This window comes from Sphaeramia orbicularis, chromosome 13 (genome assembly GCF_902148855.1).
Source record: "Sphaeramia orbicularis chromosome 13, fSphaOr1.1, whole genome shotgun sequence".
Lineage (NCBI taxonomy): Eukaryota > Metazoa > Chordata > Actinopteri > Kurtiformes > Apogonidae > Sphaeramia > Sphaeramia orbicularis.
The window spans coordinates 25,246,088-25,264,548 of NC_043969.1; the positions used below are offsets into that span (position 1 = coordinate 25,246,088).

Here is an 18,461-nt window from a genome sequence, read left to right on the forward strand (position 1 = left end):
ACTGCCACAAAAGTAGCACTGGGTCTTTATGGGTTAAAGCAACCTTTTTACTTGAAAGAATAGTAATCTAACACCTCTACCCTAAACTTTATGTTAGATAAGTGGATGTCACAGTGCCCACTCATACCTGGGCTCAGAAGTGAAACCAGAAGCAGCCCACAGATGTGAGAGGGGGGAGTTTAGTGGCCTATCACCTTCATCAGTGTTTCCACACTGGAAAGAGGAAATGGTTTGAGTTTTGGTCACTGATCAGGTTATGAAATCCCTAGCTATAAATAATTTTATTAAACTTTAAAGACAAAGAGCTATTTTTTATGGTGCCTGATTCTTTTGTGTTTCTTTCTTGTTCATTTAGTCCAAAACCGGCATTAAATGTCATGTGATTCAGGAGAATATTATCCTCTGGATTTCATACTGAAAATCAAGTATTTTCCTGTATTTAATCTGCTGACCATGAAGTGAAAGAGAATGTTCAAAGGTTATTGTATCAGAACACAGAAAACTGAAGCAAAAAAGACTGTCAGCAAAACATAATATCTTCCACTTTCATTTGTCAAACTAAACAGGTTTTCTTGATGAATCTATGTTACAGAACATAATGGTGTTTCCACATTCACTATAGAGTCTCTGAACGTCCAAATAAGACAAATCTGAAAAGCTGAGAAACTGCATTTAACCAGAATTTTTTAAATATATAGGTAGGTTAAAAAGTTCACTGGTACATTTATTCCATAATAATAATAAGGACAACAATAATGGCTGACTGACTCTCTTCTTTACCATAAACATTGCGTAAAGTACGTTTGTACTGATTGACAGGGTGCTGTGTTCAGACTAGACTGATCACTGAGTTCAACGTCACTGATCACATTGTCTTGCAGAGAAAATAACATCACACCCTGAACAGCAGCATCATCTGAGCAAATGCTATTTCACAACCCTTGCTAATCTTTTGCCTGTTGCACAGAAAAACAGCCAGTACATTCTCACTGACACACACCAACACCAGTGGGAGTTGACACATGTACATGGTGTTGATGATGATGATTGTCTGGGACTTTCCACTGGTTCCGTGGCCAACCCGCAACATTTACTTCTCATTTAATCACCACAAAGTGTAGGACGGTATTTGAAGACCACTCATTTACAGTGAATAACATTTTATGTGATAACAAATATATTATCTTTGCGGTTTGGATCAGCTTGTTAAATAAAAACAGCCACTTGAAAACATCTTTCGCCACCTCAAAGCTATTCTAACAAATACTTTTATACTATTTTCAGGAAACAGGAGTCACTTAAAGAGAGTATCCATATGACAGGAAATCACAAGATACTTTTTACTTTTAGTTTTTATAGTTTTTTTCCACCTTTTTAAGTCCTGCCTAAAAATCAATGTCCATTTACAAATATATTAAGTATATTTTCTCTTCTTTTTCTTGTCATCATACAGTCCTAAAGCCTCTTAAACCTACCAGAGTTCACAGACATATGGTGTCAACACAGCAGCCTGTGTTGTTGTGTCACCGTGGTGTTTTAATGTTATTTCAACAAATTAACCAAATGAGGAAGCCATTCTACAAGCCCAAATTACTACTTGCTGTGAGTCCACTGTTTCAAAATAGAGCTTTAAAAGGGTTCGGGTTTGTGAAATGAAAATGAATAAGATTTTGCAGGATCTGCCTGAGGGACAGCTGGATTGAACATCGCAGAATACACATTAACACTCTTTAAAGACAATTTCATGACATTAAGTCACTCTGAAAACAAACTAAATGTATGACTCTACATCATCAAAATGGGAAGGCTCACAATTTGTACATACACTGTTGTCCATAAAGTTGGAAGAATTTTGTTTTCAGACACCTTCCTCTTTTTATTCCTGTTTATACACATCAGTAATCACCTTTGACCTGGTACAGTGATTACAGTTACATTTAATCAAGAATAAATCACACTGTCATAATCATTTCAATTCAAGTCAAAATGTTTTATTCCAACTTTACAGACAGCAGTGTATTTCTTGATATATTTTTGTGCATTATAAAATTGATGCTTTTCGTTACAACTGAGTCATATGATTCTGTTTATAGCTCACAAAACATGTTTTAATATTTGATATTGCTTAAGCATCAAAATGAATAAGGACAAAAACATTGCTGATCACACAGTAACTATGAAAGTGAAATACAAAACAGACACATGCAGAGCTGGGGTGAGGGAAGAAGTACACTATGACGTAACACTCAGCACATACCGACCGATTTCAGTAGTCATGAAAAAAGGGTACTAAAATGCCAAAAAATTCCAAACAATCATAAGTACTTGTGATTTCAGGGAAATGGTTTCATATCACCTTCAAATGTTTTGTTACTTAATACTGAACAAGACAAGAAAACAAGAAAAAGTCCCTGGAAATGTATGAAATGTCCATGATGTCAAACCAAAACCATCTGACTGGAGATTTTTACAAAAGAGCCAACATGCAAAAACAAAAAGTAGAAGTGATCTGGCATGTCAAATAATGTCATATTTGAACCTAATGGTGCAGATTTGTATCAGGGTTTGTTGCACTGGATGGAAAAAACATGAAAATAAGCCTTCAATTAAAAAGAGTTTTCAATTTTATTATGTATTTTTAATATTATTTATATTTCATTCAAAAGTTCAGCAACAAGTCACTTCTCATATGTACTAGAAGTTTCCCCACAGCTTCTTACTCAATCTGCTTAATAATACAGTAATCTCAAGCATAAGAAAGAAAGAAAGAAAGAAAGAAAGAAAGAAAGAAAGAAAGAAAGAAAACAGCAACCAGCAATTTATGACTCATCAGACTGAGGTGTTATAGAGTCTTTTTTTTTGCATGAAAGTTTTAATCTGTATTTAGTGATGACACAGTGATGTTCACATTGGTTTCTGGAAGTGTTCCTAAGCCCATGCTGTGAGTTCCTTTACAGAATCCTGGTTTTAATGCAGTGTTGCCTGAGGGTCTGCACATCACAAGCATCCAATATTGATTTTTCACCTTGTTCCTTACATACAGAGATTTTTTGTGATTCGCTAGATCTTTAGATTATATTAGGTTCTGTGGATGATGTGATATTTAAAGCCCTGAACTTGAACTTTATTCTTAAATTGTTCAATAATTTGTTGACAAAGACCCATGTTTTGCAGATACTGTCTACTAAAATATCCTATCACTCACATTTATTAATCAGTCTGACTTTTTTGTCTTTCTGCTTCTTGTACATGTTACTTTGAATGTTTTTTTAAATGTTTTTATGTAAATGTAGTGTGTTTTATTTCTTTATTGCTACTGTTTTTAATTAAGAGGTGAACTATTTTTACATGAGATGGTGCTACAAATGAATTTATATTAGTTCATAATGTTTGCAAACAAATAACTGGAATGCAAAAAAGTAATACAACATTGCTGGACTGACAAAAAAAACTAATAGATATTGAAGTTTGTTGGACCATAGAGAAGCTGCAAATCATGGAATATAAAAGTAAATGTGTTTTTTGGCCTGATATTAAAGTAAATATCAAACTGCTGATCTCTCAGCTGTGTCTACTATGTATCATCATATAAGATTTTACTTTGTGGAATTGAAAATAATGTGTTTTTTATTGTTTTTATCATGTTTATTGTTACATTTTTGTTGTTTTTACTTAATTGGTGAAACAGAGAATCTTCTGATTCTTTGGATCTTTGGATGATATTAGGTTCTGTAGATGATGCATAATTCCAAGTCCTGACAATAGCCCCTTTTACACTGCACTTCTGTTGCAGGAATATTTCACCTTTATTCCGGAACGTCTGTGTAAATGCAGGAGTGGGATCATTTGGTCCCACCTTTATCGTGGCTCTGTAATGCCTCGGGAGGTAGTAACTGAGCCGTGATAAAGGTAGGATCATGATTGCAGTACGTTATGTAAAAGGAACGCCTCTCGTTCCACAACCAAGGTGTGACATTTGATGACGGCGACCCCTGGTGTGGGAGAGACAGCGGGCGCATATGGAGGCACTGGCAGGATTTGGCCACAGCACCACTGGCATGTAGCTGCAGTAGGCATGACGCCGGCAGGCATCGTGCCCGCCGCCTGCCGGTGGGTAGCAGCCACAGCGGGTAGCAGCCACGGCGGGTAGCAGGGCGGCGGGCATGACGCCAGATGCGGCGGTTGCGGTGGCACAGGGCGGCTGCCGCACAATCTGTGCCAGTGCCTCCATATGGACCCGCTGTCTCTCCCGCGCTGGGGGTATTTAAAAATGAGTGCTGCATCACCGCCCCTTTGATTCCGGAGCGCAGGTCCCCTGTATAAAAGTCCAGCCTGTCTCACCTCTATTACGCCTTTGGCTTGGCTGTGTAAATCAGTCAATAGTGGAAAAAAGTTGGGATGACCATCTCACCTTTTTTTTCCAGGATCTCTGTGTAAAAGTGGGTAATGTTATACTGAAGAACTTTATTCTGAAATTTGTTGACAAACTTTCTTTCAGAAATTGTGGCTGGTTCATATGAGCTTTATTTATTGTCAGTTAAATGCAGTGATATTCTGTCTGTCCAGTGAATCTGTCATTACCTCCACCAAGGAGGTTCTGTTTTTGGTTTGTCTGTCCGTGTGCAAGATAACTCAAAAAGTTATGGACAGATTTGGATGAAAATTTCAGAAAATGTTGATACTAGGGATGTAACAATATGAAGATTTCATATCACAATTATTGTGAAAAAAATTAGCACGGTTATCATTACCTCCGCCGAGGAGGTTATGTTTTTGCCAGGGTTTGTTTGTCTGTCCGTTAGTGTGCAACATAACTCAAAAAGTTATGGACAGATTTTGATGAAATTTTCAGGGTTTGTTGGAAATGGGATAAGGAAGAAATGATTAACTTTTGGGGGTGATCGGGGGTGGGGGGGCCCACGGGGGGGCCCACTGATCAGCCTTGGTGGAGGTCTGCGCTCTCCGAGTGCTTCTAGTTATTATTGCGATATTGTTGAGAGTGTGCTCAAAATGTTCAAAAAGTACTTACACACTCACTGAAATAATTTAACAAAGTTGTATTTTGAAAATAAATAAATAAAAAATAATAGGCACATTGTATTTTTCTGTTGGCAGAAACATCCAAATATTAACATGTAAATATCAAACATACAAATGTGCATTAAACATGTCACCTGATAGAGAGACAGAGAGAGAGAGACAGAGATAGGGAGTGGGAGAGAGAGACACCTACCCAGAACATCAACCAATGAGAGAGCAGCGTCACAGAACGTCAGCCAATGAGAGCGCAGTGTCACAGGACATCAGCCAATGAGAGAGCAGCGTCACAGAACGTCAGCCAATGAAAGTGCAGCGTCACAGAACGTCAGCCAATGGGAGCGCAGCGTCACAGGACGTCAGCCAATGAGAGCGCAGCGTCACAGAACGTCAGCCAATGAGAGAGCAGCGTCACAGAATGTCAGCCAATGAGAGCGCAGCGTCACAGGATGTCAGCCAATGAGAGAGCAGCGTCACAGAATGTCAGCCAATGAGAGCGCAGCGTCACAGGACGTCAGCCAATGAGAGCGCAGCGTCACAGAACGTCAGCCAATGAGAGCGCAGCGTCACAGAACGTCAGCCAATGGAAGTGCAGCGTCACAAGACGTCAGCCAATGAGAGTGCAGCGTCACAGAACGTAACCCAATGAGAGTGCAGCGTCACGGGACGTCAGCCAATGAGAGAGCAGCGTCACAGAACGTCAGCCAATGAGAGAGCAGCGTCACAAAACGTCAGCCAATGGGAGCGCAGTGTCACAGGACGTCAGCCAATGAGAGCGCAGCGTCACAGAACGTCAGCCAATGAGAGAGCAGCGTCACAAAACGTCAGCCAATGGGAGCGCAGCGTCACAGGACGTCAGCCAATGAGAGTGCAGCGTCACAGAACATCAGCCACTGATCTGCCTTGGCAGTGGCCTGCGCTCTCCGTGTGCTTTTCTAGTTCATATAAGGTGATGATAAAAGTTGATAAAAGATTGGGCTAGGCTAATTTTTATAACAACACTTTCTTTTTAGTAACACTTATTTTTGTAGCCTTTTGTTGTATCTGACCCAACTTTTTGGAGATATATTGCTGTTCTATTGTTTTTATATTCTGGGTTTTAGGTGATTCACAAATCATTTCATTCTCTTTTTATTTACATTTTACACATCCTCCCTACTTTTTTCAGACTCAGGCTTGTATCATCAATTATGTCACTGACCAAAAACTCAACTACATCAGCTCTAAATGTCTGAGGCCTCCTGAGGGTCTTTCCTACTCTGATCTGTTGTACAGTGTTGAGTGTTTTGAACCGAGTGGTGACAGAGCACAGCTGAGGGAAAGATAACGGCGAGGGTGAGAAAGTGAAACCAGAAGCACCGGTCCAGGTCGATGTCTGGGCCCGGTCCAATCAGCTAACTGGCTCCGAGCCTGGGGTCGGTTGAAGAAAAGCTGACTGACTGTAAAATGAATGTGTAGAAGACTGGGATTACTCCTGTCAGTAGGAGGAGTGATGGAGACACACTAAGAGAAATGGGAGGAAAGAAAAGTCAATCAAAGAAGTTCCTCTATGTTTAGTGCATAACTCACACAGGCAGGGTCGTAAATAACTGACTGAGGTCCTCTGGGTGAGTTATGACTAAAGGCTGAAGATGCTGATAAGAGCGAAACAATCACAAGAAAGCATCACACTCATACGGCAGCTATAGTTATAAAAGTCGGTTTTATGTTTTCTGCGCTTTTTGACAAGTAGATCTTTATTTTGAGCTTGACGGGTCATTCTTGGTCTTTGGAAAGAACAGCAAACAAACCCATTTCTGCACTCACTGCTGGAGCTTTCTGCAGTGTAGTTGAACCAAAGTGGATGTCTAGAAAAATAACAGACATTAAACTTCAGCAACAACTGGACAAATGTAACCCATAAAGACCCAGTGCTGCTTTTGTGTCACTTCCCAAATGACTTTTCTCTCTATTTAACCTTTCTTAAGTGATTTATCACTATTTATTATAATATTATCCTGTGTATTTTTTTGTTTTTTTCATTGAAAATCAGGTTTTCTATATTCAGTTCACTGATCATGTAGATTAACCCTTTCATGCATAGTGGTCACTCCAGTGGACAGTTATTCTCCAGCTGTTCTCTTGTATATTCTTAGGTTTTGTTATTTTAGTTCCTTATCAGCCAACACAGTGGACGCTTATGCACAATCCATTAAACTGACATTCATACCATTACTGTAACTTCCCTGTTCTTAATAAACCTGATCTGACTGCAGTAACATGTTAGAGTGTAAATCAATTGCTAATTGTTATTAGACTGTAATTAATAGTTTTTTGTTTTTTTTTACACAAAATGCTTTTTTTTGCATATTATCTCCATGAAGTGAGTCATAACTAGTATTAGAGTACATTAATATATGAGAAAACATCAGATTAACTGCATTAAAAATGTTCTTATTCCATAGTTTTCACACAGCTTATCACTTTCTGATATTGCATTTTAAATGAATGTTTCTTTGCTTCAAAAAATTAAACACATGGTGTCTAGCTGCGTGAACATTTTTGCAACTCCGTGAAAAACAGGTTCATTAAAAATTTTTCGATCATATTGTTTTTTTTTTCATGCCTAAAGAGGAATAAAAACACTCAGGAAAAAAATCTTGATGAAGGTTCACATAATTAATGCATGAAAGGGTTAAAGTTGAGGATTATTATATCAAAAACGGAGAAAATTGAAGAAAAAGTGACTGTTTCAGCAAAGATATTGATAACTGAACATAAAAACAAGTGTGTCCATGTACTGTCATTGATCCAACTCTATAGGTTTTACTGGTGAATCAATGTTGTAGAAGATGACGGTGTTTCCATGTTCACTACAGAGCCTCTGAACGTCCAAATGGGTCATATCTGATGAGCATGAAAAGATGACAAACTGTATTTTACACCAATTATTTACATGTATTGACAGGATTAGAAGTAGTCAACAGGTATTTAACAGTTTAGATCAGTAGATGGTTTTGGTCACCAGTGGTTGTTTGGGTTTTTATGGGTTAATCCGTTAAAGAAGAGTGAAGTGACTGATGATTCCAAAATAACTGCACAGACCTTTTGTTAATTGTTGTTGCAACATAAGTCCTGTTTGCTTGGAACTAGTGTAACCTGTGGACCTCTGGTTATTTGGAAACAAACCCCTGATATATATGTTTCATGGGGTGCACAGGATAAGCAAAGTCTATTTTTTACAAAAATCTACTGACATTGTTCCCTGGCTCTTGTTATCCACGAATCTTTTAAGATTTCATTCTGAAAGGCTTTAGCTTGATATTTCAGTGAATATCAGTGTGATTCTGTGACATGACCATCCTGGATTTCCACCTAAAACACTTTTAAACCTTTGATTTATCATCACCAGTGCAGCCTCCGTTGTCGTCACCCAGAGAATAGGCTGAATAAACGTGCAAAGCAACTAAAAATTGCTGCATATCCCACCAAATTACAGAAATGCAGATTCAAACAAGTCTAAAATTATTAGCATCTCTGTGTTTGCTGAAACAGGGTAGATATTTTTACTTTACAAATAGCAGACATGAAATATTCACATGGGATTAAAATTACAGACAACCTCTATAACTTTCACAATTTACCCGAGGTCCACAGGTAATTCTGGTTCCATGCAAATAGAGCTTTAGTCCTATGTGAACACGGTTATAGAGTAGATTAGAAGACCTTAAAATACAGATAGTTGATAATATCAGCTAAACATGACAAAAAGTTAATGAATAACACAACCTGCTTAGTGGGGACTCACAGGTTGATATAAAAATGAAACTGTGAGGGAAAACTTGCAGAAAGCTGCTGCAGAAATGATGAAACTCTCTGAAATGACATCAGTGTAAAACCATAACCAGGACAGCTCTTACATTCTATCCTTACTTTCGGGCTGACCATCAGCTCCACGTCTGTCTGCGGAGTCTGACTCATCACTGCATCACACAGCCTGACATATTTGCACTGACTGTTGCAGTAACAGAAGGCAATTCAGATGCAGCGACATCAGTGAATGTTAAAAATAGGATTGTGTTTCTGTCTAATCTGCACAGGTGTCAGGGTGACGGTGCAGACTCTCCTTTTGTCTGGGTGTGGCTCAGACACACAGCTGACCTTGCTCTGACTGTCTGCGTGATAATACAATTGGTCGGGCCATTTTAGCAATAACACCTGATTGGCTGACCCATCTCGAATTCACTGAAGCGTGACTGCAGAGACAGTCCATCAGCGTCTTTGCAAAGTAAGAGGAGCTATAAGGCAGACAAGGAGAAAGAGGAGGAGAGGCTCTGCAGCAATGTCTGTGCCTCATTCACTTTACTTTGTGTCGTGTATGTTTCATTATGGAGATTGAACTGCAAAGGACAGGCGTTCAGATGGCGCTGTAAATGACAGGACACACTCTGCAAGATGCTCAGAAAAGCAGAGGCATAAATGATTCCTGCTCCTTGTGTCCATGACATATGACCTGCCAGAAGCTACAGAATATGACCAGGAGGCAACACTTTATGAGCAGTAAATCATCTCAAGTATTCAAGGAACCCACCCAGTGTCTAGTTTATTGATTCGGTAAAAGCTCTGAATTTTAGTCACTGCAAGAGCAATTCATTACCTACAGCAGAGATTATGATTTTTTTTTATTTCACTAACACAAACAAACCACTATTTCACTTTAGTAAATTAATCTGAGGAACTTAAACTAACTGAAAATAGATTTGACCATGTCAGTTAGAAATATAGTTTTTTTTTAATAATAATTTTTTAGGTGTTTATTTCTAGCAGATAGAATACAGGAGACAGAAAACAAGAGCAGAATGGAGATAGGTAGACGAATCTGCACCAATAGGATTTTAGATGCTACTGGCAAAGCCTGGTGTCTACAGTGGCGGAAAACAAATAGTACTGTCTATAAGAGGGAAATAATAGTTTTTATAGTTAGTTTTATATTTAGTTTAACACTTTCATGCACAAATTATGATAACCTTAATCAAAATTTTTTCCTGAGTGTTTTTATTACTCTTTAGGCATGAAAAAATCAATGTGATTGAAAAATTTCTTCTGAAAAATATATTAAAAAATAAAATAAAATAAAAAATAATTTAAAAAATTAAAAAAACACATTAAAAAAATAATAATGAAAAAAAAAATTCTTATGAACCTATTTTTCATGAAGTTGCAAAAATGTCCACTCAGCTGGACACCACACGTTTAATTTTTGACGCACAGAAACATGTATTTACTGATAAATTGTGTGAAAACTATGGGGAGGCGTTGTGATTCTGGGGGTTTATGCTCAGGAGAGATCTACATAATGTTACCAATTCATGTCAGAAAAGATATGTAGTGTCTTAAAACTTTAATAAAGATATGTGTAAAAAAAAAAAAACAAGGAAAAGAACAACAAAACCCATGAATATACAAGAGAACAGCTGTAGAATAGCTGTCCACTGTAGTGACCACTATGCATGAAAGGGTTAATGTTACACTCCACAACTTACATGTTTAGTTCACTAATGATTCACACAAACAATAAAATGACAACCTGCATCATGCATTTTCAGAGTAAAACTTTATGGGCCGACCTCTGGAAGTGACATACAACATGTCAACTGAACCAGGAAACAAATCGAGGACATTATGGTGACATCATCATGGTCAGAACCTTTCACCACTGGACTCCAGGCCACTCCACATGGTGTTTTTATGGAGAATCTCCATGCCGTTTACACATGGTCTCTGGTAATAAAAACAATACTAAGTAGAAAAAGCCTACTGTTTCACATTTATGCTCCATTATGTGATCTAGGATTTGTGTTTAGGTTTAGTTTAGACGGGGAATTAGTGGTAGTGGGTGCAACACAGGACAGGGTCATTCTGGATAAAAAGACTTGACAATAGAGAGTTGTACGTAAAAAAGAAACTACTGCTGTCTTGGTTTGGAAATAAAACCCCATGTCATGTCTGCTCCCAGACTGTGTCTGTCTTTTCTGTTTTCTCTGTCATTTCCTGTTTTATTTTGTTAAGTTTCCCTCTTGTGTCATGTCTGGTGTTTTTACTTCCCCTCCTTGATTGTTTCACCTGCTCCTGATTACCTGACTCCTCCCTGATTATCTCCACCTGTGTCCAATTGTCTTCCCGCCCTCTTGTGTATTTAAACCCTGTGTTTTCCCCTGTTCCTTTGCCAGTTTGTGTTCTACCTTTGTGTGCTCACTTACCAGCGTTTTTGGATACCTGTCAGTCTGTCTGCCCGTTCTTGACCCGTTTTTGCCTTCCGACCACCGATCCTGCCTGTTCCTTGTCTGCCTGCTCGTCTGGTTCTGACCTGGTTCGTACATCGACTTCTGATTCTGCCTATTCCCTGACTACCTCAGCCTCCAACGTGTTACCTTGTGTTTCGACCCTCGCCTGGACCTTGACCGTGAGTAGCCTTTCCCTCATGTCCCGTTGCCTCCTGAATTGCCCTCCTGTGTATGACCTGGCTTGTTTTTTGACTATCCTCTGTTTTGCCCTAGTCGGGGTGTTGACGGGAATCCTCCGGCTCGGCCGTGCTGACCATCCATATTCTCCGCTCACAGCCCGGACGAAGAGTCCAGTATCACACGCCTTCACAGACGTGTTAACAATTTTGTGCTGTGTTTTTACTACCGTGATTGTGTTTAATAAACACTCTCAATTGGTCATCTGTGTTCTGGTCTTGCATTTGGGTTCAGCCTTTGTACTAGTCCCATTACACCCCACAGAGCACAAAACCAGACTGTGGTAATCATTCTGTAGATCAGTCAGTTCATTCTGTCATGTATAATGGACTACAGACTTATATGGTTTAACTCATATATGTAGTGTTTTTTAGACTTCAGTTATTTTTGGTTCTATCACCACTCATTACCCATATTCTGACTACAATTTTCATAATGTTTTATAGGTTTTCATTATGTCCAGTCAATTATTCTTATCATCACTAATTTCTGTGTTTTCTCAGTTAAGCTGCAAGTGAGGATTTCACCTTAATATGTTTCAAACATATGTGTGTGTATGCATGTAAGTATGTAGGACTGTATGTATGTATAAGTATGTGTGTATATATTAATTTAATTAAATTTTTGACTCATCTCACTTTGTCCCTGTTTGTTTACTGGTCATTTATAATCTGGTGTATTTACTTGTGAAGAGCTGTTTTGTATATTATGTTTGGAAAAAATTGTGAAAAAAAAAGTATAAATAAATACAGAGAGAGAGATCGAATAAATCTATAATAACAAGATCAAGAATAAATAAATATAAAATAATATAAGTATAATAATAATGATAAGGTGAAGAAAAAGGAAGAACAGTAGTACGTACCTGTTATCTGCTATATAATTCAATATAGTAAGAAATAGTTCTTTTCATCTGCTCATTTTATATAATTTTGCTATTTTATGATGCATATTGATATTTAGATAAGAAATGTATATGATATTTTGTTTAGATTATATATCACCAAAAGTACGTACTAAAACCTTCATAAATCCCACTGTTGTTTCAGAACATGAATATACTCAGTGCGTTATAAATACACCAACCACCTTCTGCCACCAGCTTGGGTCTATTCAGACATAAAACATTCAAATATGCAGCTGAACATCAAAATACATGAAATGCTCATTACCAACACTCAGAAAATGCATTAAGAGATGTATTTTGATGAGTCTGAATTATGTAACAGTCTAAAAATGAAAGATGATATATAGATGACACTTGTTTTAAGCACACTGAGTCAGTGAATCCACATGAAATCGTTTTTTTATTATTATCTGGAGCAGTGTGTCTGTGCCTTTGGAAACTGAAGCCTTGTGTATTCAGAGCAGGTGAAATTCAAGAGCAATATTGAGCTGAAACGAGTGCAGAGCAAACACAAAGAAATACTACCATATAACAGCTGCCTTTGTGTCAGCAGGGAAATAACAACATATATTCTTACACTAACATTCAGAATTAATCAGTTTGTTCAAGCTTCCAATGTGTGAGATTCGATCACTAATCAACAAATAGACACAGGTCTCCTTCGACGCCGTTATCTTGTCTTTTTCATAATGCAGCAGCACTTATCAGCAGAAGCACAGCCTTTTGTTGATCTGCTTTCCGGTGCTGTGACCACCTTCTGTTCTGCACAGGTACCTCTCTGCTCTCACAACAGCAGCTCCGACTTTCACTGGTGGTCTGTAAGACAATCTGTCTGAGCAGCCAAAGGCATCACGGTCAGTTACAGGTCTGGCACAGATCCTGTGAGCTTGTACGTATGTTTGTACACAGCAGCGAGGCTGTAAACTTGCGGATGTGTGCGTACTTAGTGGCCGAGCTGTAACTCGAGGTTTATCTGCAAACAAAGATCCAGGAGAGGGGGGTGAGGAGAGAAGAGTCAGATCCTCTTACCATGATGAGGCCAGTGGTGATCGGGTCGTTGCAGCCGTGGCACAGCTCCCCAAATTTGGCCCAGTAGTCCTTCTTACAGAAGAGTAGTCCATCTTTCTCATAGTACCAGTGGGACAGTGAGGCACTGCACTCACAACACCTAAGGAATGATGAGATTTACATTAATAACAAACACAAATGAAGCATTTAAGGTAAACCAAAAGAATTAACCACACAGTGAAAACACTGCAGTGTGTAAAAGTATGTAGGAATGTATGTATGAAAAGTAAATTCACTGTATCACTGCTTTTACTATTGAATCTATTCTATTCTATAAGATTGTTGTATGTTTGTAGCAGTGCCATCCTGTGAGAAAAAGAGTTTTGTGTCAATGGATTCTCCACTGATTTTTTTTTTATATAGATTAAAGGGGTTATATTTTGCTAAACCCACTTTTATTAGTCTTTGGTTCATTTATTTGTCTATTTGGACCCTAATAGTTCAAAAAGTTTGAATTTGAACCCTCCAGGTGCTGCAAAGCTATCTTGATGTTAATTCTGGCAAAAAGCAAGTGGATTTCTACAACCTGTTTTAATTCTTCCTTAATTTGTTGTGTCTGTAACTAGTTATGTCACGATATTTTCACGTATAAGGTCAAGACTTCCGACGAACATTTCTCTGAGTACATCATAACTGTTTATCAGCAGCAGCGGTTGTAGTCCATACTGAAAATATGTCCAAACTTCGAGCCAATTACCTAAAATGTTCAGTTGTTGGTTGGATTAACGAACACAAGTGGCTGAACGGGACAGAGTAGCACAGCCAACAACCTGGAGGGGGTGGGGTGTGAAGTGGCTCATTTGTGTTTAAAGGGCCATCGTTCAAAATGACCTTTCTCATGTCATTACTCAGAAATAGGGTTGAAGATGGACCTGTGGAGTTGATTTAATGAAGAATTCAGACCCAAGCATAGCATTTACAGTTTATGTAGACCACAGGGAAATGTTTTCAAATGCATAATTCCATTTAAAAAAGCAAGATATCACTCCTTTAAGAAGTAGAAGAATGTTGTCATCCCATAAAGGAACATTTAATTCTTCAGTTCATCACAAACATTAGAAACCAACACATTTAGAGCAGGTATTCCCAATTTTTTTTTAGCTCAAGAACTAAATAAATGCTGTGTCTTCCTAGGAGCCAAATTTATAAATGTGTGTCACAAGTTTGTCTTGTGTATGTGGCCTAAATCCAATTTTTTTGTCCATATGTGACCTGTATCCAATCTGTTAAAGACAGTTTGAACGGCACAAATCAGATTTTTTCAAATCTGATTCAGGCCACTTTCAAATGTGGTCCTAAATCTGATACGTATCTGATATTTTGCAATGTGACTACAGTCTGAATGGCCAGGTTGTATTTATCCGACCTTTATGTCACTGAAATATGACAAACAAGACGACATGCCTCCATATTTACTTCCTTAAACACATTGCCTGCCTGCGTGGTCAGGTATTACATCAGGACCTCTTTTGCGCATGCGGGTCACTTCAGGGTCACATTCAGTTCATACTCAAAATTGATAGAAGTCGCATTTAATGTGTAATACGAACAAGTACACAAAAAAATCAGATTTCACCCAAAAAAATCCAAATTGTGCATTAAGACCTGCTGTCTGATGGTAGTGATAGATAGCAAGAGGACACCCACATTCACTTCTAATATTATCTACAGGCAGCAAGGAATAAACAATAAAGCTTATCATTATGACTGACTTTTCTGCTTTCTTATATAATGTCTGTCATTTTAACAAGAATCTTTAATTTGTCGGAAACCTATATTGTACACGAGGACATGTGACACATGCTGAAACTGACACTCTACAAGGTAATCATGCAGAAACACACCACACACTAGAAACTGCCATGTCAGTCACCTGGGAAAAGGCACTGCTGGGATTCAAACCCAGGATCTCCTGTTTACTAGACAGGTGCTTTAACCAACTAAGCCACAGCGCCACATACACACAATTACTACATGCATGCTTTTTTGTGCCTTATTTTGTCTCTTTTATGACTGAGGTCTTTCTGAATTTCCCATGACTTGAATTAACATGCACATAATATATTAACCCTCCCACAGAACACTCTTCTTTTATCTTAATTAGGAAACAAATACACATTAACATATGATTGTCATGTATTTTAACTTAAATTTAGAGACGTAATTTCTAGTAGACAAAAAAGGGATGAAAAATTTTCATCTAGTGGAATAAAAGCTGTATAAAATGGAAATACTCAAGAAAAAGTACAAGTACCTGAAAAGTAATTAAGGATTATAGATAGATAGAAGTACTTTTGTGTAAATTCTTATTAGCCCTGGGTCATTGTTCATACTTGCTGTTTTCACAGTTCAACTGGACTAGTTTTTGTTCTTGAAAATGTTTTGTCTGTCATCCATATCCATCCATATCATAACCAGTCCAGTCCAACTGAACTCTGGATCCACTTCATAAGCAGTAGTCCACACTGTAGCACTACCTCGATTTATCTCAGTGGTTCTGGGGATGGGGAGGGCGGGTTGGGAGGTCAAATTGTGTTTTTGTTTCTCTGTCCCCCCTTTTTTGTCTCACTTTATCAATGTTGTTTTCTTTTCATTTCTGATTGTGCGTTTGTTATGTTGATGTCAAAAATGAAGCAGAATGTACCAATCAGAGGATCTCAAGTCTGTTATTGGCTTCGCAAAAAAGAAAAAAAAAAACTGAAACAACTGAACTCTGAAAACAACCTGAGGATGAGTAAAAGTACATAATCACATTCAGCTACAGCAGACCACTAGCAGCAGAAACATGACAGAAAATGCATGAAATGCCCTAAAACATGATCCATAAATGAATATAAACACTAATATATGAAAGCAGCTACTGTTCGTTGATTAATGATTCATCTGTTTGTCTTTCTTACACACACTGTCCAACTTAAAGTCCAATAAACAGATCCACGTTGCAGATAGAACGCTGGAAAAAATTGAAATAACATAAGCTCAAGTTGTTTTTGTGTTGACGGAACATTTTGTTTAACTAAGCTGTACTTGTATCCTTATAATCACACCCTACAGGGCCCCAAATTATAGTTTTCATGGTGGCCTTTGTGGTTCTATCACACACCATGAGATCAGACCAAAACACACAACTGTGACAGTGCTTTTGCAATAACATCACCACCACGCAATTCACTGCACACACTGACTCAGACAACCATGAAATACAAATAATTACATCACCTACACTAAATCAACAAAAAGAAATCAAAACAGTCTGCAGCAGCATGAAGTGAAACTGTATTTGTTGATATTGTGTTTTTCCAGGTTGTATTGATACCATTCAATACTGTAAATGCTGAATTCACCAATCAGACACATGGAGCTACTTTTAATCTAAGTAAACACAGACGTTCATCTGTAAAAGTCAGTCTGTCTGTTCATCAGCGGGGTTTTCTAAAAGTCCAGAGTGACGTCAGCCTGATAGACATCAGCTGCTGACAGACTGAAGGGCGGATGACAAAGACATGGACTCAGATAGACGACGCTGATGTCTGAAACACACTCCAGGATAAGTGACAATGCAAATAACCCAATGTGGCCCACTGGATATGCTGATCTGATATTTAATATAACGCTTAACAGAGGTGAGTACAAGGTTAGTTCTGATAAGTAATGACACATAATGACAGTGATTTAAGAGGAAAGATGTGATAATAATCTGACATGACTGACATGTTGTTTCTGTTCCGGGTGCAAATGAACCAGGTTTATGATACTGAACAGAAAACGAGTTGTTAACCCCACAAACGTAATAAAACGCAAACGTAATAAAAATTTGCAGCTTTTAACATAATAATCCCACAAATGTAATAACTTTCCCACAAACATAATAACAGTTGCCTACCACAAACGTAATACCTCATTTCCCACAAACGTTAAGATCATTACTTTTGTGGGTATTTATTATGTTTGTGGGATGGTAAAAATCTTCCGTTTCCAAAATTGTAATAGCTTCCCACAAATTTAATAAATTAGTACATCACATACATTTAAGTAATGCATGCATGGATATTTATTCATCTTTCTTTTTCTTCCCATTTATTCTTGTCCTTTGGATACTTGCCTTTTTAGAATGACCAAATGTTGCAGTTACACCACATGGTACTAACTGCAGACTAATAGGTGTTTAATTACAAATATAAGTGGAGGAACAAAACACAACGGGCAGAAATGTTGTAAAGGCTTTTGTTGTAAAAGCTTCAGTATGAAGTGGATATAATTTATTCTCATTAAGTATAATAGAAGCTTATGTTTGAACCATGTAAATAAAATGTCTGGATATGATTAGGATAACAATGGAGAGGGTAGGAGCCCACTGTGGGAAAATGAGGTATTACGTTTGTGGTAGGCGACTGTTATTACATTTGTGGGATTATTACGTTAAAAGCTGCAAATTTTTTATTACGTTTGTGTTAACACGTGTCCATCTACATTTTTAATACCTCAGATTCATTTTGCTGTGTGTGTGGCTTTACTTCCAATTATACTGTGTGTCTGTTTGGGCATACTCTTCTGTTAAGTAATAACACACAGTGACAAGGATTTAAGAGGAAAGGTGTGATAACAAGTTCAAATGACTCAGGTGTTTCTGTTTCAAGTAATGAATAAACCAGGTTTATGATGCTAAACAGTGTCATACACTTATACATTTCTGGTTTATTTTACTCCGTGTGTGGCTTTTCCTTGAAATATGCTGTGTGTTTGGGCAATTTATTCCACATGCTTTCAGACGTGTGTGTGCTTGTTTATAATCTGTCTAAATCTCTATGTCTAACAGCCATGACTAAGCGAGCATCTCCACTCCTTCCCAGTGGAGTTTTTCTCTTGTCTGCCTACCGTCTGGTCCCGTCCCTGCTCTGGGCGGCTTGAAACACAGCCTGTTTGTGCTGGAAATATCAGCTTCAAAGCAA

General features: G+C 38.0%; 1 protein-coding gene and 1 non-coding gene across 3 annotated transcripts in view; both read right to left on the reverse strand.

Annotated features, from left to right (window-relative positions):
• limk1a (LIM domain kinase 1a) overlaps positions 1-18,461 on the reverse strand; it is a 74,035-nt gene that overhangs the window by 20,033 nt on the left and 35,541 nt on the right. For both annotated transcript variants that reach the window (XM_030151929.1, XM_030151930.1), the window contains one exon: positions 13,474-13,612. In XM_030151929.1, coding sequence (XP_030007789.1) covers positions 13,474-13,612 — 139 coding nt within the window. The remainder of the gene's footprint in view (positions 1-13,473; positions 13,613-18,461) is intronic.
• Positions 15,394-15,467, reverse strand: trnat-agu (transfer RNA threonine (anticodon AGU)). Its single transcript has one exon. It is a non-coding gene; the product is annotated as a tRNA-Thr (tRNA).